This window comes from Penicillium maclennaniae (genome assembly GCF_028827695.1).
Source record: "Penicillium maclennaniae strain IBT 15551 chromosome Unknown utg000001l:1.0-3280838.0:1.0-3283122.0, whole genome shotgun sequence".
NCBI lineage: Eukaryota > Fungi > Ascomycota > Eurotiomycetes > Eurotiales > Aspergillaceae > Penicillium > Penicillium maclennaniae.
Window position 1 is genome coordinate 2,584,560 of NW_026623213.1, and position 23,086 is coordinate 2,607,645.

Here is a 23,086-nt window from a genome sequence, read left to right on the forward strand (position 1 = left end):
ACATAAGCATGCACCAAGCGCGCGGCGAATGACTCAAAGGGTAAGGGACAAGATCTCGGCATGAAGTTTGATGATTTTCCCAGATCAAAAGCCACTGAGTGAAGATGCCCGGACGCATTTGAATGCCCTGTCAAGTGTTTCGGGTATCCAGAGGCTACTTGCAGTTTCAGCAATGACGCCATGGACAATGAGAAGATACAACTTCGAGAGTCAACTTGGGTTTATGTGCTAGCGACAACGCTGGATGTAGTTGGGAATATGACTGACGAGAAGCAATTCCACGTGACACTCAAGGTCCCTAACGCGCTGTGGCCGAGATAAGTTTTAAAAGAGGAATCAGCGGAAAATTAAGGTATTTTTGGTAGAATTGAATACGTGCATTACATGCTTGGAAACGGAACGAGGATGGTGAGGAGGGATCTGACGTGGGAGACTTAGACGGCGGTCACAAAAAAGGCCAAAGAGAAGAAGAAAAAGAGGACGAACAAGGACTATAAAGTCTAGTCATTGACTTCATTCCTAACGCCGACACAACTCAAGATTCCATAGACACGAAGCATACAATAAAAGACCCCAAGACGTCCGAAACATCGTTCATCGTTACGGAGATACTCACACTTATGAAGACACTTGCCGAATAAGGTGGCCCGTCTGCTCGCCCCCTGAACATGAATGATACAACGGTCTCGACACTTTACACGTAAGATCAGAGAGTATCTTCCAGGTCACCTTCAGGATCTTCACAGCGAGGAAGCGAGGTATAAAAGAGATTCGAATCTCTCCAGGCTTCTCTGGGCTTTCCCATACCAAAGCTACATAAGTTAATCACAACTTCAGGTAGGGTTTACGTTCAGCCCAAGTGATTGAAAGCCCGCCCATAATGCATGGGGATGCCAGCACATAGTGGGTAAGATTATCTCATTTTTCAGATTACGGTCGGCAATTTGTGCTCTTGTGCAGTTCCCCTGCGTCTTAAGACGTCAGCCGCACGGGGCAAATGGAAAGTTACTTTTTTCACTACACCTTCTTTTCTCTCAATTTGGGTAAGCGCGCGCCTCTAGCTGAGCTTGGTAGCTCTTGCCCTGGTCCCACCGGCTGTAGAGTTCAAAGGCTTGTTTTTAGCGAGAGACTGATTTGTCATTTCAGCAGTCGAGATGAAAGATGTTTGCGCGTTGGGGGCTCTATTTCTCAGTATTGTCAATTGATTCTGCCTCCCTATGATCTGGGCGTCTGTGCCACGGATTCCGAGTTGGGAGCTTGTGGGTCACACGCGAAAGACAGGCAGTAATGGTGATGACGGCAGATGTGCTTGCAGGGCAGGCTGTAATTGTGGCAGCCCAAGTGAATAGAACGATTGAAGTGGTCAACTGTAAATCCTTTTAGGAATAAAAGTAACAGTGACCGTTCCCCGGATCAGCGGAGACCATCAGTTCGACGCTATGCTAGAGGAGCAACGCGGCGAGGGTCCATTTTTGAACCAGCCAATGGCCCATCTGGACCGGGTTCAACGATCACTTCTGAAATGTGTACCGCATGAAATAACCGAGCAGCCATAGCTAGTGGGTAAACAGGCATTCTAGTTACGATCAAGTGGTATGCGACTACAAAATGAATGACTCGTGGCGAGAAATCGCGATTGACAACAAAGGGTGGAAATGAGCGACTCCGTGAAAGAGCTACACACAGAGTCGCTTCGGGATGCCAGCGAATGCAACTCGGCGAACACCGACTCCAAATTCTAAATACGGGCTTCACAGACTCGGTCCCTGATCCAGAGGACCGCCATCAGGGGTACTATTGACGCCACCAGGGCCTTAGATCGAAATCGACTGCCGTGGTGAAAATAGCCGGCGCCACGCTCCACCCAGCACCACACGGAGTATTTAGAGCGAGCAGGATCCATTACGTTCCTAGACTTCAGATTGTCATTCGGGAAACTCGATCTCAGTTTTTGAATGCTGATCAAAATGTCAATCCACCGATTCGCCCTCGCTGCGAGCTTCTTGCTCGGTCAGGTTTCGGCCAGCACGCCTGCGGCCAGCTCCCCAGTGCGCAGCAGCCAAGCCCATGTGCCCACAGTGAGCTGCCGAACCGAGCTGGGATTGAACTCGGTGAAATCAGTGCCGACCACAACCGTCACACGGGTGGCTCATGATCATACTCCGGTCGTGATCTATTCGACCGTCCAGGACACGGTCACGGTGACTCCCAGCACTTCCACCGCGACAGCAACAGAATATGACACTACCACGATCACTTCCACCGCTGACACCATCACTGACACCTTCTCGACGACTTCGACCGAGTATGACACTGCGACTGTGACCCTGACTGATGACCCTGTCACGGTTACTGTCTACACCACCATCTCGTCCACGAGTACCTCAATTTCCACTATCAGCACCTCTTCAGGCTTCACTCCTATTGTGGACACATTTGCCACCCCTACTGCTGTCAAACGGTCTCTGGATGAGGATGAGAATTGCTCTCCTTGGCTGGACGAGTACAAGTATCCCCAGAAGGTGGAGTGCTATGAGAAGGTTGTCCTCAAGACCACATCTATCTCAACAGTCACGGAATCACCCAGCACTACGACCGCTGCTACCCCTTCTACGACAGTCACGGAGACGAGCACCATTACAAGCAATTCAGTGGTTGTTCCATCGGACGTGTCAACTACGCTGAGCTACAGTACTACCTCCACAATCACGGAGACCACTCTTGTTGCTGGTGAGACCACCACCGTTACTTCCACCACCACCGCCGTTGTGTCTACAGCCACTGCGTCCTTCTACGAAGCTTGTGCTGCCAACAACATTGCGACCAGTCCTCTTACCTCAGACTATGGGTCCTACGCGGGTAAATACATCAACGTTGTTCAATTTACGAGAATCTCTGGAGAAGGTATGAGCGTGGGCAGCACGGATACTGCATACGATTGCTGCGTTAGCTGCATACAGACCTCTGATTGCGCCCTTTCTTACTTTATGGCGGTTTCGGGTGGTTCCAATTACTGCTACGTGATTACCACAACTACTTGCTCGGCAACGTCTAATTACGCCACGGTTTATACCTATGGTAACCCGACCACTATCAATTTGGCAAACGGAAATTGTGGTCATTATGTGGGAACCGAGGCTCCTCTATAGGATTATGCCTATCATATATCGTGAAGTGTTTTCCATGTATCATTACAAATATTAATTTTCTCTGTATTGGATCTTTCTTTGAAAATTTGCACCACAGATCTCTGTGGATAGCGAGAAGCCAAGGTATCACACCGTTTATGACTCTCGAAAACTGCGATTGTCTAGAATCGGCACATGCTACCATAGGCTGACTGTATAGAATTGCATGGAATAGTGCTCGCCGGATCAGCCACTTTGTTGGAAAAGGTCTAAATGGAATCATCTTGAATTCTGACTCAATGACTTAACAAAATTTGGATCGAATGTGGGTGGTCTTCATCGGTTCCTTGTATACGTTTACTTCGATCCAGTCATCTGACCGCCGCAGTTCATCTTACGTCTGGTCCGTGAAATGCTTCTAGGGTCGCGCCGTGGCGACAATATGCAGAAAAAGCTAGCCTTCTCCCAAGATAAGTGTCAAACCTCCCTCAAGACCAACCCTTGGTATTATAAAATCTCCAAACTGCCCTAGCAAACCCTGCTAAGGTCTGGAAGATTACGATGAGCAATCGGTTGGTGCGTAGACAGCGTCAGTGCACCCGTAAACCGCATCACACTGAGCAACCCCCAGCTTGACATCCCATTCTCCACCGGTAGACCAGTTGGTATTCTGACAGCCATCCTGAAAGTTCCGAATGACGATTGTTGCAACGTTGGCAGTATCGACGCAGACATCGTCTTCCTGGGTGTTGATCATGTACAACTCGAAGTTGTCTTGGTACCAATTGATCTTTAAACCAGACCCAAAGTCCGGCACTGCTCCGTTTCCTGAGATAGTGACGTTGCCAGGCGGGTTGTTTATCATGCACGTGGCGAGGGCCGAGACGATGTCAGAGGTAACATCTCCGCCATTGCCTGTGACGCACTGGGGACCACTCGTCCAATCTGACACCACAATGCAGTCCGCACGAGCTAGACCCCAAGATCCGATGGCGACAACCAGAGCAGTTAACGATGCTGAAGGCATGTCGCTGTTTTCGAGATTTGTGCTTGCGGTTTGTGGTTTTTTTTTTTTTTGAGCTGTGAAGTGGTAAATGGCTTGCTGGTTCAACGAGAAGCTCAATGATAAAGACTCAACAAAAGCGAAAGACCCTCAGTCTTTATACTAGAATTGCACATTTACTATGCAACCTACGTCACAGAGAGACGAGAGACGAATGGGTCTAGGTACCTATGAGAGACATTCAAGGCGTCCTCCGTCCTCTCAGGTCATGTTTCATATGTTCGTTGATCTGTGGATATTAGGTATGAATTCATAGACCAATTACTCCATGATGCTCCGCTTGAGACGTATCCTATTTTGATATCACTGGTAGCGAAGGAATCTTCACAAAGAAAGTGATATCATGGGACCGTAAGCTCGCATCTGGGTCTTTTTAGTGCCTTTAGGGCCGACTAAACTGGGATGGTGATGCTACGGTGAGAAGTCTCCGGCTTCAAAGATCTCGTCCGTCTCGCTTCTTTATAAATCAGGAATACCCCAAACCCAGAGAGTGTCTGGAAGAGGAAGGAAACTCCTCATAAGACTTGAGCCAAGCTAATTGCCACAAGCTAGAAAAGTACAGGTGCAAATGTAGGTGGCCAAGCTATAGGATAGGTGTGTTGAACAAGCCCGGTTTTTTTCTCCCGGATTACCCAAACGAGGCTGCAGTGTCGTGAGATTGTGCCCGGTTTATGATTTGCTCGCTCGCATTTGCCCCACCCTTAGCACCCCACCCCACCCCACCCGTTCCAACCGTCGATCAGACGGGATGCCCCCGCAGCCGTATCCGACAGACCTTTGAATGGCGCTGGCGTTGATGTCCACGCTTAAACAGGCCCTCAGTATCACAAGGTACATCATATCGGATCACAGAAAACACGCCCATATTATACCCAATTCGATAAAGAACCTTCACGGGCTATGCCTCGGAAAGGACTCCCCAAGGTCCGCACAGGATGCCTTACTTGCAAGTACGTGTACTCGCGCTATACTATCTATAAAGTATATGTGCGGTCGGGCTCATGCCTTTCTGATCCCCTATGCTGAGTTGCCGTCGATGTCTTGGAGCTCGCAAGATCAAGTGTGACGAGACCCGGCCCCATTGCTGGCGATGCACCAGCACTGGCAGGCGATGCGACGGTTATAGAGAGCCACCTCCGGTTTCTCGGTCGTGGGAAGAGCTGCTGTCGCTGCAGCCGCGGCCCTCTTTAATCCCAGAAGCCGACGCTGGCGAGCTGCGTAGTCTGGAATACTTTCGCGAGATTGTGGGCCCCGTCATCTCCGGCTCGTTGGAGGGCTCGCTTTGAACCCGCGTTGTCGCCCGAGTTCTCTTCCACGAGCCAGCAGTAAGGCACGCCGTTGTGGCTGTCAGTAATATTTACGAGCATTTTGGTGAGATACGTTGGCTTTCTCTGGGGCGTGGCTACGAGACTGATTATTCGCCACTACAACCAAGCCATCAAACATGTTCTTGCGCCGGCTTCTGGACATATCGACACGGTGCTGCTCGTTTGTCTTCTCTTTGTCTGTATAGAGTTCCTGCGTGGCGATGCGGAGGCAGCCATCTCACATGCCCGCCACGGCATCAATCTGCTTAACTTCTCGAATCCTAGCCCAGAACTGACCATCATGTTTCGGCATCTGGGCACTTTTCCCTTCTTCTTTAGTGCCACAATCACTGACTTTCCCATTGTCAATCACGTTGCCCCTGAAGCAGTAGGAAGCCCTTTTAAAAGCCTGAGTCACGCCCGGGGGTCGCTGGAATGGCTTATGTCCCGGACTGTGGCGCTTGTGAGGGCTGCAGATGCGTATCGCCTGAGCGGGGACTCGGCTGTACCAATCCCGGCCGCATTCGTCATGGAGCAGCAATTGCTGAATGCTGAATTGGCTGGCTGGCGGGGAGGTCTCCTTTCGTTCGAGCCTAAGTCTTGCGGCACGAATGAATTGATGCGCGTCATTCTAGAGATGCGCTGGCTCGTCTGCAAGATATGGGTGAATACCTGTCTAGCACGCGAGGAAATCATCTACGACAATCATCGTAGCGAATTTTGCTGTTTGGTGGAGCTCGGTAAACGCGCAATCTCTTCCCGAGGTGCATTTACCACAAAGATTGCCCGGTTCATGTTTGAGATGGCGCACTGTCCTATCTTACACTTCGTCGTCCTCAAGTGTCGTTATCTTCGTCTACGGCTGGAGGCCCTGTCACTTGTAAAAGAGCTCTCTTGCCCGAGACAGATGCTCTGGGACGCCGGTGTCAGTTACGCACTCGGCCGCCGTATCGTTGAAATCGAACATGGCCTTGAGCTTTCGTTGGAAAAGGCTGTGACGCTTAGCGACGTTCATAAGGACTTGAATTTGCCAAGCGAGGGCCAGCGTGTCTTAGGTGCAGCTGTTGAGCGACAAGTAGGCGAGCATTCCTGTGTCAACGGCACCAAGGTGCTACGCAGAAAAACGCGCTTTCTGACACGGGACCTCGAGAGCGGCGGCTTGAAGGCTGTACAGGATTGGATTACCATCCGAAAGATAACACCAATATGAGAAGCTGGCTTCAGAGCAACGTAGTACAATACATATATTTTTGTGTCTGTGATTCATTGAGATGAAGAAACGAAGTGGAGGGAGTTACCACCTCTAAGGCCGTCCAACGCCGACGTTGACGCTGCCCCTGATCTGGGAAATAGCGGATATTGTCAAGGTCTATGTATGATATGCAGTCAAAGCTCGCAAGCTGCACCTTCACCTAGTGCACACATTTCTCAGCTGCACCCCTTTTTGTCGTCCCGCATAGTAAATCTCTACCTTTTGGGATCAACTTTTGAGAATAACTCTTCTAAATGGGACAAGAATCACCCATCAGCGCCATCGATCCTTCTCGTATCTATGGGCATATTTTCGCCCTCAACTCAGGACGGCTTGTGCGCGTACGAGTTACAAGATGGACCTCTTCCGAATCAGTCTAGCGTGGGGCCTGGATTCCTTGATGGTTTCCTCGCGTATATTTTCAACAACAATCTCGCACCTTCATTGGCCTACAAGCTCTTGGCTGCAGAGATCGTTTTATGGAGGAGCTTATTCTAGATGAAGGGACTGTCATGGTGGAGTTGCTTTCTTTGAAAAACACTGTGCGGACCCACATTACAGACTGGAAATTCGAGACTTCCGATGGCAAACCACGTGTTTGCGCATCAAACAAAACACATGCGAAAATCAACACCGGCAATCACAGAGTCTTCAATGCAGGGGAGCCTATAGACTTGAAAGCCGCTCTTGCTATGGTCGGTTTCCTTTAGTGCCATGATTTGTATCCAATTGCCTAGTCATGTTCACATGTTCTTTTCTCTCTAGTTCATCAAATCATACCAAGTCCGTAAACTTCGTAGCTGGGTTAATCAAAAGCCCGTCTAAATTACGCATACCATATGCTCCACGTTCATCATCATCAGAAATCGGTACAGGCTTTGGCTCATTCGGAAGACGACTTCTGAAGCCAAGCCACAACAGTGCTACAGCAATCCTTGCGGTTTTGACGGTATTGATCGTTTCATGCATTGTTCACCCCGGTTCCTTGACTAAATGTAGTCCAGGCTATCTCATCCAAGAGGCGATAGTCATCATACCTGGACCAGCCATGTTTCAAGTGGATCTTACTTTATCAACCGATCATGAGTGTAGAGATTTATACCAAATGGGGCAATCTCAGCTTCGGTCCAATTAATAACGCCGAGCAGATTACAAGAGTTTTCATCTACCAGCATGCTGAAAGAACCAAAATTATTATGTAGTAACACCATAGGAAGAGAGAAGATGGCCGACAATAAGTCTAAAGATTTCTTGATCAATGGATGGAATCGAATGGGAAGAGAATCAAGTAACAAATTCAGCTCTCGTTCGTACTCATGGCTTAGGCTCTCGCGGTACGTTTGATCAACATCCTGAGGACTTTCCCAAGATAGAGCAAAGAATCTACATAGTAAGACATATAGTCAGGTATCTTATTTATATCACACAGAAATAAATCACATACTTCACGTTGTCGGCCACCAGATTTTGGTGCCAGCGAGAGAACTCGAGCAAGTTTTCAGGTACATCACCGGTGCGGGCTAGGATGAAATTCGGATGAGAGATAGCTGGCATTCGGTTCATCACGTATATATAAAGGGGTTCTTTAATCTCGTGATCTTCCCCAATCTGTCCCTTAAAGGAGATCTGGGGTGTCAAGTTTCGTAATAGGCTTTGGCGAGGTTCACAATGTCTATATTCAGCGCTAATGACTTCAGACGATACTGCACGACGAATTCGGCGTTAGGACCAGCATAGTCAATGTAGGTACACACGCCTTATACGTCGACTGGAGTGACATTGCCACCTAAATTCTCACTCGTATAGTCGTCACAAGCTAAGCGAGTCGTTTTAGTCTTCTCGAAAAATGCCACAATTTCTTGTTCAACCTCGTAATTCATATCGCTGGTAGCCATATTTTTACGTTCGAAATGTTTGAAAATATCGCAGATTTAGCAGAAGAGCTGTGAGGGGAAGAAACCGAGTTAACAAAGGGCAAGAGTGACGAGAGGAAGAGCGGTGTGCTAACAAAGAGGAGTTGGGGGGCTGATTTGCCAAATTCAAGTCTTATGCATGAAACAGCTATACAACCACTTTTAGAGGTAAGAATTTCTGCCAGCATAGCGGTCGGTGGCTCTTGGTCCTATACTCTTTCCTCCTCCAATTAAAAAATCCAAAGTGGCTTAAGAGCATCAGGGTGCGACTGATTCTGGGGTACAACAGATGTGGAGGGACTAAAGCCAGAGCTTGTCGCCTAAGGAATATCAAACTTTTCAGCATTGGGAGCGTATTATGGTCTAGGTGAGTCAAGCTGAGAGATCTCTCCATATGATAGAAGTCTTAGAAAGATCCATGTTAGCTTCTACGAGTCTACCGCAACTGACACCCACGGAAGAGTCATGTATGTCTGACACCTGATCTATGCGAGGTCAGCATGTGCAACGAATTGAGCATGGTCACCGGCTATTCTAAAGGAGATTCTATGCAGGCGCTCCCATCATCAGCCCCAAGAATATCACGATCGGATCATACTGAATTTTCGATGATCAGCCGCGATTAGGATTGGACGCGCCGAAGTAAATCTAATGCAAAAGATGGCCGCTAACTATCATAAACTACTTAAATCTAGATCGATAGAAGGCGAAATATTATTATGCAGAGAGAATGGTCGGTAGGTCTCGGACATTTCTTAGAATATCAATATTACTGCGTAATTAAGGGGTTACATAACAGTAGATATCGTCTAAGTTAAATGGAAGATAACGAAGGCCACCTGAATTTACTATAGCAAGATTAGAAGCACTCCCATAACATATATCAGAGCAATCTATGTCCTCGACCTTGCTCTATTTATAATCCCTGGATCTCTCTGAGTCTACCTATATCGTAGACGACTTCCAGGTTCCGGCAACTATCAATTAATAAGTCTCGACTACGCGTTTAAAACGCAAACTGGCTTCCCCGTTTAAAGCGCGAGGCAAATATCCAAAGTTCAGCGGCAACTGCGCTATCACAACGGATTCTCACTTTATTCTCACCTGTATTTTCAGCCTGTCTATTGCGCACTTATCCTTGTGACCCCCAGTCGCGCGGCGCTAAAGTAGCACTTATCCAATTCTCATCCAGGTAATAAAGCTCACAATAGCCGTCTAAAGCTTCTTACTTTGAAAGAAGCATCAATATGGTACATACGACCATAGGGTGTGGAGAACAGGGCTTCCCGTCCGCTCAGCCGTACTTAAGCCACACGCCGGCAGGTTAGTAGTTGGGTGGGTGACCACCAGCGAATCCCTGCTGTTGTATGTTTTTTCCTACGAACTCTTTTAATTTATCCTTTTTGTTGCATCTCAGGACAATTGTTTTGCTAGATTTGATGGTGATCGATTTCTCATCGCCTGTCTCGTGTGTCCTTAACCATGACCCTGTCAGAGAAGGAAATGTTCTAGTCGGAAATTCTTTACTCCTGTCTTTCCTATACAATGGCCTACGAAGATTTTGGATACCCCTCGAATGTTTCAAGCACGTTGCGAGGCACGACCCTTAATATTTTAATGGACCACACATGCACCTCAGTGGCTACTGTAATCTGCAGGGAGACATTCTGAATCCGTATAGAGCGTGAGTTCCCGGACGCTGCACCGTCTCATTACTCTTACTTCTCCTTGAACACCGGCATATCTAGTTGACATACGCTTTATAATTAGTGTGATAAAAGGAGGGATTGTTAGTTGGCAATTGCTATTGAATGTCGTCAATTAGTTGACATGAGGCTCTTCTTGTGCCGAAGTCCGTTCAGTCCATGGCTGCGTCTCCGGGATGATTTGCACCCGACTTGATTGAATACCCAATTCCCAATCTTCTATCAAGTCCTCTTGCCGTGGAGTGACGATAAAACTTTGATGTTTAACGATCTTTCTATCTCTCGAATAGGTGCTTGGGTGTGATTCCGAATTTGTGTCAAGGAGATTGAGACCTTCACCCTGAATTCGCAGGCCGTTGGACTTCATCCACTTGATGAACGGGCGCAATTGGCCCCAGCATGCTGTGATTATGCTCAAGCATTGAATCACTTCTTGTATGATTGTTACATCGCAGAGGTCATACGTAGGATCGCTTGTATCCGTCGTAGCTTTTATAAGAGACATTTCAGCGATGATTGCTTCGGTCACTCTGAACAAACAAGGGTTAGTCATTGAAGTCGTCGTGGTTGCAGTAACGGTTTTTCTTAAAGCTTACAGTGCTCTGGGAAGGAAGATGCCTGCAAAACCTATGCGTTTCGTGAAGCTAGTCTGTACGCTGTATATCAGCAGCGTGGACTGCGTGAGGACTAGAAAATCTGTTGCGATGTTGGATGTGCTGACGAAATAATGCCATGCAGTCTGCAGGAACCCGAAGGGCATCAGCAGTGACTATGTCTTAAGAAAGATTGAAGTACGTACCAAATCAAAGCACTTGCCATTCCAAAAATCCCAGGTTCGAGGAACGGCACATTGAAAGGCAGTGCCTAGGAATGCAACAATTGTCCAAATCCCGATCGAGGTTTCCACGATGCGAGCCAGCATATGGTCCTTTGAGACCGGGGTGAGTCCGCGGACAAAAATTGCTAAAGAAAGCTTTGATGTGCAGAGGGAGAATGTAGAGGAGGTTGGCCGAGTATAAATTCTTCGTTGATGTGGCTTTTGATTAGCCTGATGACTGGTCTCGCCGGACACTCAACTTACTTTCATAGTCGCGTCAAACTCTGATGACGAGACTATGTTGAAATGCTTTCCATAACCAGATGCTACTGCCAAGAGATGGCAATACTTTGGCCAATGCAAAAGATCTAATTCGTAAGTCCATGCGGTGGAACACATGCTGTGTATTGGCAGAAAGAGAATACTCACCAGCGAAAGCGCAATTAGACCATCATCAAGTCTCAGGACCTTGTACAGACGCCATTTTGTCCAGAGCCGTACTAGAACCGCCAGTGAAACGACGACCAAACAGAACCAAGTCGTGCAGTTCACGGCCGGGTCTTTGCTATCACCGATGAATCGGGTTCCCATCGGAACTGAATCGTTACACGACGGAAGAAACTATCAGGGACAGCAACGAAGCAAAGAAACCTTGGAAGATGCATGTCTCGAGAATTGGGTTGTTGTTATCGCGACTATTCTGAATAATAAGTCGTGTGCCCCCGATCGATCATCACAATCCTGAGACGGGGCACACGAGGGCTCCAGAGCGAAAAAAATACAACGTCAGGATCTTGATCCTGGCAGATTCAAGGTTTGTCAGGCGAATTTCGGTGTCATGGCGCGTATCCATGTCGAAGTTAAACCATGGTGCAATTAAGGCCGATAGCGCCATCTCAAAGAGTTTAGGGGGGGTAACATCCAGGCACTTTTCCCGAATGGCTTCCACGTTGGCTTCACCTCCGATGTTTATGGCCGAATTCTGTTCCCCCTCCAACCCACGAGAGCATCTGCATTCTCTTCAATTTCGCCCATGTCAAGATGTGCGCAGTACTAGCCCCCTCTCATGAAGTCTCCAGCGCCCGGGGTGACCGAATCTGAAGCGAAGTATTCGAACCCCCGCCATGATCCCTGTCACGGCCCAGTCGCGGCCCCAGGTACAGATAGCAACCTTACCTAGAACGTACTCTGGTGTCTGCGACCCGCCAAGGCCTTATAAATGCGCCTAATTGCGACTTGATGCAACGGCCCACGAAAGCTACCGTCTCGGATTGAAGGATCGCACCTTGTGGGCCTCCATGTCTCGGTTCTCTTGCGGCCCGCTCCAGCATGCTACAGTACTCAAAAAATTATGCATATTCAGTGGTCGTCGCTCTAGCTGCGTCTAATTTCCCATTACCTGCAATGCGGAAGTCTATGATCCTTCGGTGAAACTTTTCTTTTTCTCTTTCACACTCTTCCGCCCCCGTTCTTCTGCATGCTTGTGTTTCTTTCCCTTGTTTCATTCTGGGGAGTTAGCGACAACAATGGCATCGTACGAGCTGAAGCATAGGCCGGTCTTGAGCAATGAAGCCAATAATGACCATTTTTGCCGGCGACAACGATGCGATACAGCTTCAGAGACTTGGAAAGCGGCCAGTGCTAAAGGTTTGCTCATTCCGAGGATCTTAAGGATTATGGCGCTGATCCTGGATCGTACCAGCGAAATTCTGGCGTTCTCTCGATTCTTGGATTGAGTTGTACTATTCTCGCAACCTGGGAAGGATTACTTGAGTGAGTCTTTTGACGATCTAAGGCGTACTATTCTCTAACTCTGTGTAGTATATTTACCATTTCCCTGACAAAGTTTGTTCTACTTCCATCTTGGCTTTGATAATCGGTGTCACTGATTGACAAAAGTGCTGGATCTGCGGGCGCTGTCTACGCCTATATCTTTGCCTGGACAGGAACAGCATGTTGCTTCTTAGTATTATCGGAAATGGCATCAATGTAACGTCTTTTCCTCGATCCTCCATGAGTGAACCTGACCAGAGCCCAGGGCTCCCACCTCAGGAGGCTAGTACCACTAAACAGCCATGCTTGCACCAGCCCGCTACATGAAGTTCCTTAGCTACATCACAGGTAAGATGATAGTTGATGCAAGAAGTTTAGGGCACTAATGATCAACAGGATGGCTCGCGGTTATTGGCTGGCAGACCGCTTTCGCTTCAAGTGCCTATCTTTCTGGCACTGAGATTCAAGGAGTAGCAATTCTCGCTAACAAAGCGTACAATGCTTTGTCGTATCAAGGGACCTTGATCATGTGGGCCACCCTGGTAGTTGCACTCCTCTCCAATCTGGTTGGCGGCAGATTCTTGCCCAGACTGGAAGGATTCATTCTGATCATTCACATCTTGGGGTTCTTCGCTATCATTATCCCTTTGACTTGCATGTCCGATCATAAGACAGACCGAGAAGTCTTCCTTGAATTCCTGAATGGGGGGCAACTTTGCAACCCAGGGCTTGTCGTGGTTTGTCGGTCTCAGCGGGTGCGTATTCGCATTTGCCGGCGGAGATGCCGCTGTCCATGTGAGTAAACCTGGACCTTGGTTCATCGCTCTTTGACTAATGACTCGAAAGATGGCCGAAGAAGTTGCAAATGCTTCGGTCGCAATCCCTTGTGCAATCATGCTCAGTGTCTTGATCAATGGCAGTCTTGGATTTGGCATGTTGATTGGAATTCTTTACTGCGCAGGAGACATCGACGCTGCCCTGAACTCTCCGACCGGATACCCCTACATCGAGATATTCTACCAGGGGACAGGTTTCATGAGCGGTACATTGACTATGTGCTCAATACTCTTGATCATTGGTATCGCTTCATGTATCGGTATGCTGGCCGCCACCTTTCGTCAGTTCTGGTCCTTTGCGAGAGACCGTGGTGTCCCAGGATGGCGCGTTTGGACCAAGGTAAGATCTCCATCGCGAGGATCATTGTATAGCTTCAGTAAACTCTTTCATTCAGATATCCTTTCGCCACCTACCTGTCTACGGGACTCTGTTAACGACTATCATCTCCACCCTTCTCGGCCTCATCAACATCGGATCCGAGGTAGCGCTGAACGATATTCTCTCCATGGCGGTGTCTGGAATTTACTCTTCCTATCTCATTGCTCGAGGTCTCCTATTGTACCGCCGGTGCAAAGGTGATATCTCGCGATACAACGAAAGCGACGAAACGACCATCAATGTACCTGGCGCAAAATTGGTGTGGGGGCCATTCCATGTGCCCGGAATTTGGGGCATCTTACTTAATGGGTAGGCCGTTGTCTACATGATGATCGTCATTTTCTTCAGTTATTGGCCATCTTCTATGGACCCAAGCGTGCAGGACATGAACTACAGTGTTGTTGGTACGGTTGGGGTGGTTTTCTTAGCTATTGTGTACTATTTTGTGCGAGCTAGGCATGTCTACCAGGGTCCTGTTATGGAGACTTCCTGAGGCGTGGAGTTCCGAAATTTGGATATACTGTTTGCTGACATTCCATACAACAACCAAGAAAATCTCAATTGAAGCCGTTCTTGCAGCTCCCAGTTTTATTAATACACGTACCGGAACTGTCTGTTTTTCAAGTCTGTAATGTCCACCAGTTCACATTGAGTGTTGGTAACAGTCTTCTCTTGTTCGACGACAGGATCATCGTTGCTAGCCTTCTTCTCACGTCTCCTGTTCTCCCAGCGAAGATAGAGCAACAACACAAAGCCGTCAATCACACAGATCACGAGGCAAATTATGATGGCTAGGAAGCCGCTCTGTGAGTTTGTTAGTCTCTATCATCGCGCATAGCATCACAAGGAAGAGTTATACCTGATATTTGGGAGCCTCTCGCTCGAAAAACAATTGGGGTCCAATAATATTACCCGCACAGTACATGATGAAATAGACCGAGCTGACTGTAGCCTTCTTTGTAAATCCACCAACATTCGAACTAATCATCGCCATAGAGACCGGCATGGCTGCAGAGTAAGCTCCCATGATAAGCAGGCCCGCGTAACGAGCCCCGACCGAGTGTGCGGCGTAGACAAGGGCGCTTCCCACTATACTACTTCTTGTTAGCAATGAACTCTTCTAGCACAGCTCTTTCATCGTGTACCTAATAATGTTCAATCCACTCATTGCAAGGCACCGGCTATTGGCGACCTTGGACGAGATCATACCTCTATGTGATGGTCAGAAAGCAAGCTTTGGTGATAACACTTGCGAGCCACTTACCCGCCCAGCACAAAGATGAACACAATAACACCCCCTGGAATGCCGAGAAGAAGGGTGTTGAACGTGCTAAACCCGAAGCCTTGCAGGACTAGACCGTTGAACTAACTCTATATTAGCAGCCTGGCTCGAATGTGTTGAGAGTCAATCTCACTGTAGTGAATCCTCCATTCGGAATATTTGATGCCAAGATTAGCACCGCAAGAATCCAAGTCTTGATATCCGTAAAGGCTTCCACAATTTGACTTCGGTCAATTTGGTTGTTTTTGAATCCGGTCTTGTTTGCCTTTAGTCGTTCGGTCGCAATCATTCTCTCTTCATCAGTCAAGAACTTCGCATCCACCGGAGAGTCTGGAAGACGGAAGAGCATAACGATGCCCCAGAGGAAGGTCACGAGTCCAAAGATGATGAAGAGCCACTTGAGATGACCGTTAATTTAGATACTTTAAGTCAAGAGTATATGGTATCTGACCTGCCATGCATAGAGTCTGCTATGAATTTGCAGGATGCCCACAGCGATTAGGTTGCCAATGATTAGAGAGAGCGAGTTTCCGCAGAACCAGATACCGGCACGAAGTGGTTGTTCTGATGTTCGATACCAGAGAGAGGTGACGAGAGTGAACCCCGGAGAGAGGCTGGCCTCGGTACATCCGAGGAAGAACCTGGTCACCATCATCGTTATGAAGTTGGATGTAGCTGCATGACAGGCTAGAACAACTGCCCAGAGAAGGCTGGCTCTTTTTATTAGGAGAAGCATTAGATATGAGGGACAGCTTTGGTTACTCACAAATTCACTGCAAGGTACTTTCCTAGCGGGAATTTGACCATCAAGAGTGATGCCGGATATCTGTACGCCAATCAGTTCCAGTTTCATTTTGTAAGATGTGCCGATGGTTTCGCACGAGAAAAATAGATAACCGAAGTAGAACATTCCCGAGACCCAACTGTATTGTGAGCCGACGAGATGAAGTTCTTCACGAATCCCCATCAACGAAGTATAGCTCAGCGTTTGTTTGTCCAGGAAAGCCATCATATAGGCAACAAGCATGACTGGGAGAATCCTAGAAACAATTTGTCAACACCGAAACATCCCATCTGGTGGAAGGCGACTGACGTTAAATCAATCTTTCGAACGAGTCTTTTCTCTGCTTCTGGGGAGAACTGGAACGAGGCCAATTGAAGCTGCTCCACGGCGCCGTCGTCAAGACTGGGTCTATCCATCTCGCGCTCTGCACTGGCAATTTCGCCTTTATCATTCTTCTCCGTCATTTTATTTTTCGTAGAATATCAGGTGAAGCGATTAAAATGACCGGGCAATTTCCCAGTCGTATCTCCCTCTCTATTTATATCAACTACCATATCTCCCTAGCCTACAGAACAAAGCTATGATCCTATCGCCTTTGTCCGATATCTTGAGCGCCACGACAAATCCCTCCCCTCATTTTTATTCACCTGATAAGGGTGCACTAAGCGGGTTGGCTTCGGGCGAGTCGCCATTGGCTCCATCGGCAAGGCTAGGCGGGGGCCAAGTACGTTACACTTGTGCCGAGGAATCTGAGTATATTGAAATGGAAGCGGCCTGCCAGCTTGTGGCGCATAAGAAAGTGGAATGAGTTTTCCAGAAATCAAAGTTGGCAGTCTCCAGAGTACGCGAGAACTCTGAGACATCTAAGACCACAAGTCGGCGAAGTACGGGTGTCGGATTGTGATAGGAATACTGTTCCGTTTGACTATTTGCTAGATTCTCTTATCAATCTTTCTGGAAATCCGCCTTCACAGCCTCGGCAAACTCGTCGTCAACCAACATCTGGCAAGCGACTACGGCCATCCCAGCTGCGCACGCGATTGATCGCTTGTGTCCCTCGGGCGATCCAGCTCCACTGGTGAACTCGGGGGTGTGATTGACTCCGTTGACCGGGATGCAGAAGATACCATGGAATCCGGGAACTTCATATGATACATTGCCTGGGCTTGATTAGCTGGTTTTTAGTGGGCTGAGTAGAAGTACTCACCCATGTCAGTGGATGCTCCGGCTAGTGCGCCTTCTTGTTCTGAGTTGTCAAGGAGGGTGTGGTGGCCCATTGCGCGCATGGCTGAGACGTAGCTCTCGCAGATTGGTCTGTTGCTCTTCAGATCGTCGTATGAAGGACCCCTAACAAGTTTCATTAGGCGATGTTATGACTATAATAGTGTTCCGTGGTGAGGGCTTACCACTCAAAGTCAACTTTACACCCTGTCGCAGTCGCAGCTGCTTCGAAGCACTTGATCACTTTCTCAGTCAAGGGCTTCAAGGTCTTCTTAGTTGGCGATCGAATGTAATAGTCGACCGAGGCCGACATTGGAATAATGTTCGGGCGGTCTCCTCCGTTCACAATAACACCATGGATCTTCTGTGTGGGTAAAATCTGTTGACGAAGCATAGAGATGCTGACATACGCCGAGACAACGGCATCCAAGGCATTGATGCCCTCCCAGGGCGCTGCAGCCGCATGAGCAGGCTTGCCTGTGAATGTGACCTTGACCTTATCATTTGCCAGAAAACCTCCCTCAATAACAGTTGCCATGCCATGAAGATCGGGGTTTCCAGGTGCCATCGGGACAGGGTGTACCATGAGACACGCGTCTACACCCTTGTAGGCACCGGCGTCGATTAGCCGCACTTTGCCGCCGCCAGACTCTTCGGCGGGGTACCGAAGAGACGGACTGTGTATCCAACATCTGAAATAGACTTGATCGCTTCGCAGGTCGCGATAAATGCGGCGATAGAGCTTGTTGCAATCAAGTTGTGACCACAGGCGTGACCGATTCCAGGAAGAGCATCGTATTCGGCATTGAACGCTACAACGCGCCCTGGCTTGCCATTAGACCATTCAATTTCAAAAGCGGTGTCCAGGCCCCAGGCTTTGCGATGGACTATATATCCATCCGATGAGACTGCTTCGAAGAAACTGCAAATTGCTTCATGAGCATCATGCTCAGCATATGCAAGTTCTGGATTCGACCAGATCTGGTAGAAGTCAGTCTTGTCACTTCTCCTTCGCAATTGGACCAGATGAATCTTCTACTTTGTGATTGATCTCCTTCAACTTTTCATCCCAACCGCCAAGGGATTTGTGGACCTTATCCAGGAATTGTCTCTGTGCTTTGGGGACGTGCATTATGATTTTCACCAACAGGGATTTTAGATAGGCGCTATGATTGGAATCTGTGGAATTAAATATAAAGAACGGAAACCATCTGAACCCGAAATCCTGATGCAACTCAACATTGGAACTTATCGCATTGCTGAATGTGGTTAGGAGGGTATTTGCCGACGCAGCCACTCGGGTGATTCGAATCGGCAACTCTTATCGATGTGCCTCGCTCGCAACTCCACTCGGCAGCCATCTTCTTCCCCGCCATTTTCTCACATAAATCTCCTGGACCTGTCTACGCGATAGGTTCGGCAAAACACTCAATGGCCCAGTAAACCCCAGATTTATCCACCAGGGACCAGGGCCAAATGGAGCTCGGCAGGGTTCACGATGCAAAAGGCGAAGACTCGTTCCAAGACAGGTTAGGATCCACACACCATGCCTCCTTGTCAGAGACTAAGCAAGGGCAGGATGCCGCACGTGCCGCATTCGTAAGGTCAAATGCGATGAGCAAAAGCACAATGTGAATGGCCAAGATGAACCGCAATGCCAGCGCTGTTCTTCAGCGCGTCTCCGGTGTGAGTGGAAAGGCGGGCCTATTCCGCGCAAATCGGCATCGGCATCAGTGTCATCTTCATCGCTCTCGGATCAATCGCAAAGGAATCATCTGAAAGGTGCTGACCTGAATCTACTTGTGCGAAAGCGGCAGGCCGTTGAGCAGGCCTCCAATGCTGCCAAGCCTCCGTTGCTTCCTTCGCAAAGATTGAGCAGTGCGAATCCCGATCAGAGCATTCAGGCGGCAAATTCCCTGACTCTGTCTGCTTTTGATCGCAGTTGTCTGAGCTATTTGCAGAATTCAACACTAGTGGTGATCCTGGGAAAGCACTGGCCATGGTCCACCATCTCGTATGCGTACCATAAGATCGCCGTTATAGAGCCTATGGTCATGAGCATGATTCTGGCCAGTACCGCACGTGAGATCCATCGCTCGAGACTCTTCGATGAAGACAATGTGTCCAGCAGTCCCTCTCAAAATGAGTCCAATGAACTTGACGGGCGCATGCACTACGGTCACGCATTGTCAAGTCTTCGCCATGCCTTGAAACAGGACGTGAAGACACCACAGAAAATCGAGGCCGTGTTTGTTACTCTATGGCTCATGATTGATTATGAAAATAGATTCGGTAGCGGAATTACGGCTATCAATATTCACATCCGAGGTATTGAGACTCTTCTTCATAACCATATCGTACCTTTGCTTCAAAATGCGACAGCGCCCCAAGGGTCATCTCCAGCCGACTTCGCGGTCGCAATCGCGTCTGAAGGATTGAGTACCGACTCACAAACACAACCGAATGAACATATGTCTATAACTGGTTCTACTCTCGCCGGAGGATCAAAGGAGATTGCCTTGCGAGAACCACTCGATTCACTTCGTTCTACATCGGTGCCTCTGTTTCTTCTATGGACATTGTACTTTTTCACACCGTCGGCCTTGTTTTTTGGACCCAATACGACGCGACTGGACACAGATGTTTACCAGTTTTTCCTCAATGCTGAAAATGGCAACGCGGATCACTTAAGCCTGCCTGAGCTCTACCGAATATGCAGGCAGTCCCCCGCCCGCTTCTGGGGTGAGAACTATCCAATGTCCGCCCAGCTGGATGACATGGAAAATCTGCCCGGTTTGACATTGTACCACCGCAGCCACGTCATTCAGTTCAAGATCACCGAGCTATTCCAGCAGGGCGAATTGGATAACACCTCGAGCGCAACGTCACCCTATCAGCAGTTGATCGACCAACTAAATACGATTTCCATTGTAGGTATTCTCGATCAATCCCTCAACTGTTCGCTAATTCAAATAGGAATACGATACCGTGCTAATGACCGCCAAATCCTCAGCATCATGCGACGTAACCGCCGACCGGCGCGTGCTAGAGACAGTCTACTGGTCCGCCATAACCTTCTACAGTACAATTATTTTTTTCCACCTTTGCTTCCAGGGAATCCTTAACAAACACCCCGGCACTCAGGTCCACAGCAACCTCATGACTCTTCGCGACGCTGTATCCCAGGTACTCGAGCTAAGCTTGAAACTGCATCGCAGCCGACCGCGTCTGATGATACGAATAATCTGGCCTTTGTTCCTCGCTGGTATTGCGACCTTGGATCAAATCTATCAAGACTGGGTGGCTATCCAGTTGAGGGAACTTGGTAGGTTCGGTGAAAATTACACGCGTATCAGTAGGCGCTTCGATGAGATTATTCAGGGGAGCCAGCCTTATTCCCATTGGGACTTCCAATTGAATTTTACCAGCCACTGAGTGGGGTTGAGCTGGTTGTCATACATGGACTTTTACTGATGTATCTTGCATATGAGTAAATTGGGATAAATCTCCAAGATGTCGCACAGATCAGGTCATCCACCAGGGGAACCATGAATTAACAACCGGGTTGCTCTTTGACCCGCACAAAACGCTCGGTCGAAGCTAGGACGACATCACCATAGCTTATAGTCATCTACATGACTAGCTACTAAACAAGGAACCAGCAGTCGCGACGACACAAGATCCACCAACTTATCACACCACGTGGGTCTCGGGAATACAAGAGACTAAGCAATTGCGGGTGCAGATAAGCCCCGCCACCCGAGAGCTTGAATTTTCCTTTTCAACAACGCGCACCATGTCCCCAGACGTAGAGAAGGGCTTACCGATTCAAAATTTCTCAGACACATCACAAGAAGCCAATGGGAGAATTCCCTTCAGCGAAACATGTCCCGTTTCAAAGACTCTTCACAATGTCAAATCTCCCCGCGTGGCTGACGGGCCCATTCCAGGATCCGGGTCCCCAGTGAAAGGGAAGAGCGCATGGGCCCGCCTCCACGATCGACTCGTGTCGATGGAATTCTTCGAGTCGCGTGGTATCGAGCGTGTTCCGATCGAAGAGCGCCATGATATCAAAGCGGCAGATTATCTGCAGATGAGCCTGTTGTGGTTCAGCACTAATATCACGGCGAATAACATGGCGCTGGGGATGCTAGGGCCGTTGGGTTATGATCTGGGATTTGTAGACTCGGCGCTTTGTGCGACTTTCGGTGCGTTGCTTGGTGCTGCCGGGGTTGCGTACATGGGTACCTTTGGTCCTGCAAGCGGGAATCGAACGATGGTATGTTCTATTTTCGCTCAATTGTGACCAGAGTGGGAACTCATGCCTGGATAGGTCATTGCACGATACTTTATGGGCTACTATCCTAGCAAAATCGCATGTCTGTTGAACATCATTATCATGCTGGGATACGGTATGATTGATTGTCTAGTCGGTGGTCAAGTTCTGTCGGCCGTGGCGGGGGGCCGAATGACCGTCATCGTGGGGATTATCATCATCGCCGTCGTGACTTGGGTCATCGTTCTATTCGGAATGAGTGTTTTCCACATCTACGAACGATACGCTTGGGTGCCCCAACTCATCGCTGCGTTTGTTCTGGTCGGCAGCGCCGGTCCTAAATTCGATACTTCAATCGCGTCAACAGGATCATCTGAAACCATCGCTGGCAACCGACTCTCATTCTTCTCGCTGTGTTTATCGGCCTCGGTGGCATGGGCACCTGCCGGCGCTGACTTCTTCGTCTACTTCCCGCCGACCACGTCGAAGTGGAAGACTTTTCTCATGACCTTCCTTGGCGTCGGACTCGCACTGACCTTTGCCAACCTCTTGGGTGTCGGACTCGCCTCTGGTACATATACCCATGCATCTTGGGAAACAGCATATGATGTATCTTCCGGTTCCTTGATTCTCGCAGGCTACGATGGTCTTGGCGGCTTCGGTAAATTCATGGGTGTTCTTGTCGCGCTTGGCTTGATCGCAAATAACATTCCTGGGACATACTCCGCCTCCTTGGGCTTTCAAATTATGGGTCGACAATTAGCCCGCCTTCCACGCTGGTTTTACTCTTGCGTCGGCGTTGTAATTTACACTGCTTGTGCGCTCGGTGGCCGGGACTATCTCTACGATATCTTCGACAATTTCCTGTCCTTGATGGGATACTGGGTGACAATCTATTTAATGATTGCTGTGGAGGAACATTCTATCTTCCGGCGAAAATTGGGCTTCAATTGGGATGACTGGGCCGACCCTTCGAAGTTGCCGGTTGGTATCGCGGCTTTGGTGGCTTTCTTGGTTGGCTGGGCCGGTGCGATTGTTTCGATGGATCAGGTTTGGTATGTTGGACCTATTGCCCAAAGGGTTGGTGCTTATGGCTCGGATCTGGGTATTTGGGTTGGTATTTCATGGGCGGGATTGGTGTATCCGCCGCTACGATGGTTGGAGCTCAGGAGATTTGGCCGGTGATGACCTTGAAAAGGCGGTAAAAAGGTACCAAGGCAGGACTTGTAATGTTTGGGCTTCTGTCCCTATTCGCCGCATCCCTTGCCTGGAGTCTTTGCAACAATCCGGATCCATAGTTTCGATCTCCATCATCTCCCATCCCCTCTCACAAATTCAAATTATCAATT

The 23,086-nt window shown here is 48.7% G+C and overlaps 13 protein-coding genes across 13 annotated transcripts; 6 read left to right on the plus strand and 7 right to left on the minus strand.

The window, feature by feature from the left end:
* Nucleotides 1-1,967: 1,967 nt before the first annotated feature.
* Nucleotides 1,968-3,149, plus strand: N7477_000978 (uncharacterized protein; the record flags this gene model as incomplete). Its single annotated transcript, XM_056962641.1, has 1 exon — nucleotides 1,968-3,149. One exon carries the CDS (start codon nucleotides 1,968-1,970, stop codon nucleotides 3,147-3,149), a length of 1,182 nt encoding a protein of 393 aa, XP_056827644.1.
* Nucleotides 3,150-3,684: 535 nt separating this feature from the next.
* On the minus strand, nucleotides 3,685-4,155 carry N7477_000979 (uncharacterized protein; the record flags this gene model as incomplete). Its single annotated transcript, XM_056962642.1, has 1 exon — nucleotides 3,685-4,155. The coding sequence occupies one exon, from the start codon at nucleotides 4,153-4,155 to the stop codon at nucleotides 3,685-3,687; it is 471 nt and encodes a 156-aa protein (XP_056827645.1).
* A 1,223-nt stretch (nucleotides 4,156-5,378) lies between these two features.
* Nucleotides 5,379-5,558, minus strand: N7477_000980 (uncharacterized protein; the record flags this gene model as incomplete). Its single annotated transcript, XM_056962643.1, has 1 exon — nucleotides 5,379-5,558. One exon carries the CDS (start codon nucleotides 5,556-5,558, stop codon nucleotides 5,379-5,381), a length of 180 nt encoding a protein of 59 aa, XP_056827646.1.
* A 241-nt stretch (nucleotides 5,559-5,799) lies between these two features.
* N7477_000981 (uncharacterized protein) lies at nucleotides 5,800-6,708 on the plus strand (the record flags this gene model as incomplete). The annotated part of the gene is made up of 1 exon (XM_056962644.1): nucleotides 5,800-6,708. One exon carries the CDS (start codon nucleotides 5,800-5,802, stop codon nucleotides 6,706-6,708), a length of 909 nt encoding a protein of 302 aa, XP_056827647.1.
* Nucleotides 6,709-7,814: 1,106 nt separating this feature from the next.
* N7477_000982 (uncharacterized protein) lies at nucleotides 7,815-8,313 on the minus strand (the record flags this gene model as incomplete). The annotated part of the gene is made up of 2 exons (XM_056962645.1): nucleotides 7,815-8,133; nucleotides 8,195-8,313. The coding sequence occupies 2 exons, from the start codon at nucleotides 8,311-8,313 to the stop codon at nucleotides 7,815-7,817; spliced, it is 438 nt and encodes a 145-aa protein (XP_056827648.1).
* Nucleotides 8,314-8,384: 71 nt separating this feature from the next.
* On the minus strand, nucleotides 8,385-8,645 carry N7477_000983 (uncharacterized protein; the record flags this gene model as incomplete). Its single annotated transcript, XM_056962646.1, has 2 exons — nucleotides 8,385-8,506; nucleotides 8,549-8,645. 2 exons carry the CDS (start codon nucleotides 8,643-8,645, stop codon nucleotides 8,385-8,387), a joined length of 219 nt encoding a protein of 72 aa, XP_056827649.1.
* A 1,839-nt stretch (nucleotides 8,646-10,484) lies between these two features.
* N7477_000984 (uncharacterized protein) lies at nucleotides 10,485-11,291 on the minus strand (the record flags this gene model as incomplete). Its single annotated transcript, XM_056962647.1, has 3 exons — nucleotides 10,485-10,899; nucleotides 10,966-11,108; nucleotides 11,169-11,291. The coding sequence occupies 3 exons, from the start codon at nucleotides 11,289-11,291 to the stop codon at nucleotides 10,485-10,487; spliced, it is 681 nt and encodes a 226-aa protein (XP_056827650.1).
* A 1,473-nt stretch (nucleotides 11,292-12,764) lies between these two features.
* Nucleotides 12,765-12,963, plus strand: N7477_000985 (uncharacterized protein; the record flags this gene model as incomplete). Its single annotated transcript, XM_056962648.1, is given in 2 exon segments — nucleotides 12,765-12,833; nucleotides 12,850-12,963. The coding sequence occupies 2 exon segments, from the start codon at nucleotides 12,765-12,767 to the stop codon at nucleotides 12,961-12,963; spliced, it is 183 nt and encodes a 60-aa protein (XP_056827651.1).
* A 298-nt stretch (nucleotides 12,964-13,261) lies between these two features.
* On the plus strand, nucleotides 13,262-14,667 carry N7477_000986 (amino acid transporter; the record flags this gene model as incomplete). The annotated part of the gene is made up of 5 exons (XM_056962649.1): nucleotides 13,262-13,307; nucleotides 13,356-13,714; nucleotides 13,806-14,135; nucleotides 14,191-14,433; nucleotides 14,488-14,667. The coding sequence occupies 5 exons, from the start codon at nucleotides 13,262-13,264 to the stop codon at nucleotides 14,665-14,667; spliced, it is 1,158 nt and encodes a 385-aa protein (XP_056827652.1).
* Nucleotides 14,668-14,765: 98 nt separating this feature from the next.
* N7477_000987 (uncharacterized protein) lies at nucleotides 14,766-16,704 on the minus strand (the record flags this gene model as incomplete). Its single annotated transcript, XM_056962650.1, has 9 exons — nucleotides 14,766-14,978; nucleotides 15,034-15,268; nucleotides 15,320-15,385; nucleotides 15,439-15,539; nucleotides 15,590-15,853; nucleotides 15,908-16,172; nucleotides 16,223-16,282; nucleotides 16,338-16,496; nucleotides 16,550-16,704. The coding sequence occupies 9 exons, from the start codon at nucleotides 16,702-16,704 to the stop codon at nucleotides 14,766-14,768; spliced, it is 1,518 nt and encodes a 505-aa protein (XP_056827653.1).
* A 481-nt stretch (nucleotides 16,705-17,185) lies between these two features.
* N7477_000988 (M20 family metallopeptidase) lies at nucleotides 17,186-18,593 on the minus strand (the record flags this gene model as incomplete). Its single annotated transcript, XM_056962651.1, has 5 exons — nucleotides 17,186-17,400; nucleotides 17,448-17,587; nucleotides 17,647-18,058; nucleotides 18,112-18,442; nucleotides 18,501-18,593. 5 exons carry the CDS (start codon nucleotides 18,591-18,593, stop codon nucleotides 17,186-17,188), a joined length of 1,191 nt encoding a protein of 396 aa, XP_056827654.1.
* Nucleotides 18,594-18,959: 366 nt separating this feature from the next.
* Nucleotides 18,960-20,586, plus strand: N7477_000989 (uncharacterized protein; the record flags this gene model as incomplete). The annotated part of the gene is made up of 2 exons (XM_056962652.1): nucleotides 18,960-18,990; nucleotides 19,136-20,586. The coding sequence occupies 2 exons, from the start codon at nucleotides 18,960-18,962 to the stop codon at nucleotides 20,584-20,586; spliced, it is 1,482 nt and encodes a 493-aa protein (XP_056827655.1).
* Nucleotides 20,587-21,257: 671 nt separating this feature from the next.
* N7477_000990 (purine-cytosine permease family protein) lies at nucleotides 21,258-22,922 on the plus strand (the record flags this gene model as incomplete). The annotated part of the gene is made up of 2 exons (XM_056962653.1): nucleotides 21,258-21,740; nucleotides 21,795-22,922. The coding sequence occupies 2 exons, from the start codon at nucleotides 21,258-21,260 to the stop codon at nucleotides 22,920-22,922; spliced, it is 1,611 nt and encodes a 536-aa protein (XP_056827656.1).
* Nucleotides 22,923-23,086: the final 164 nt, after the last annotated feature.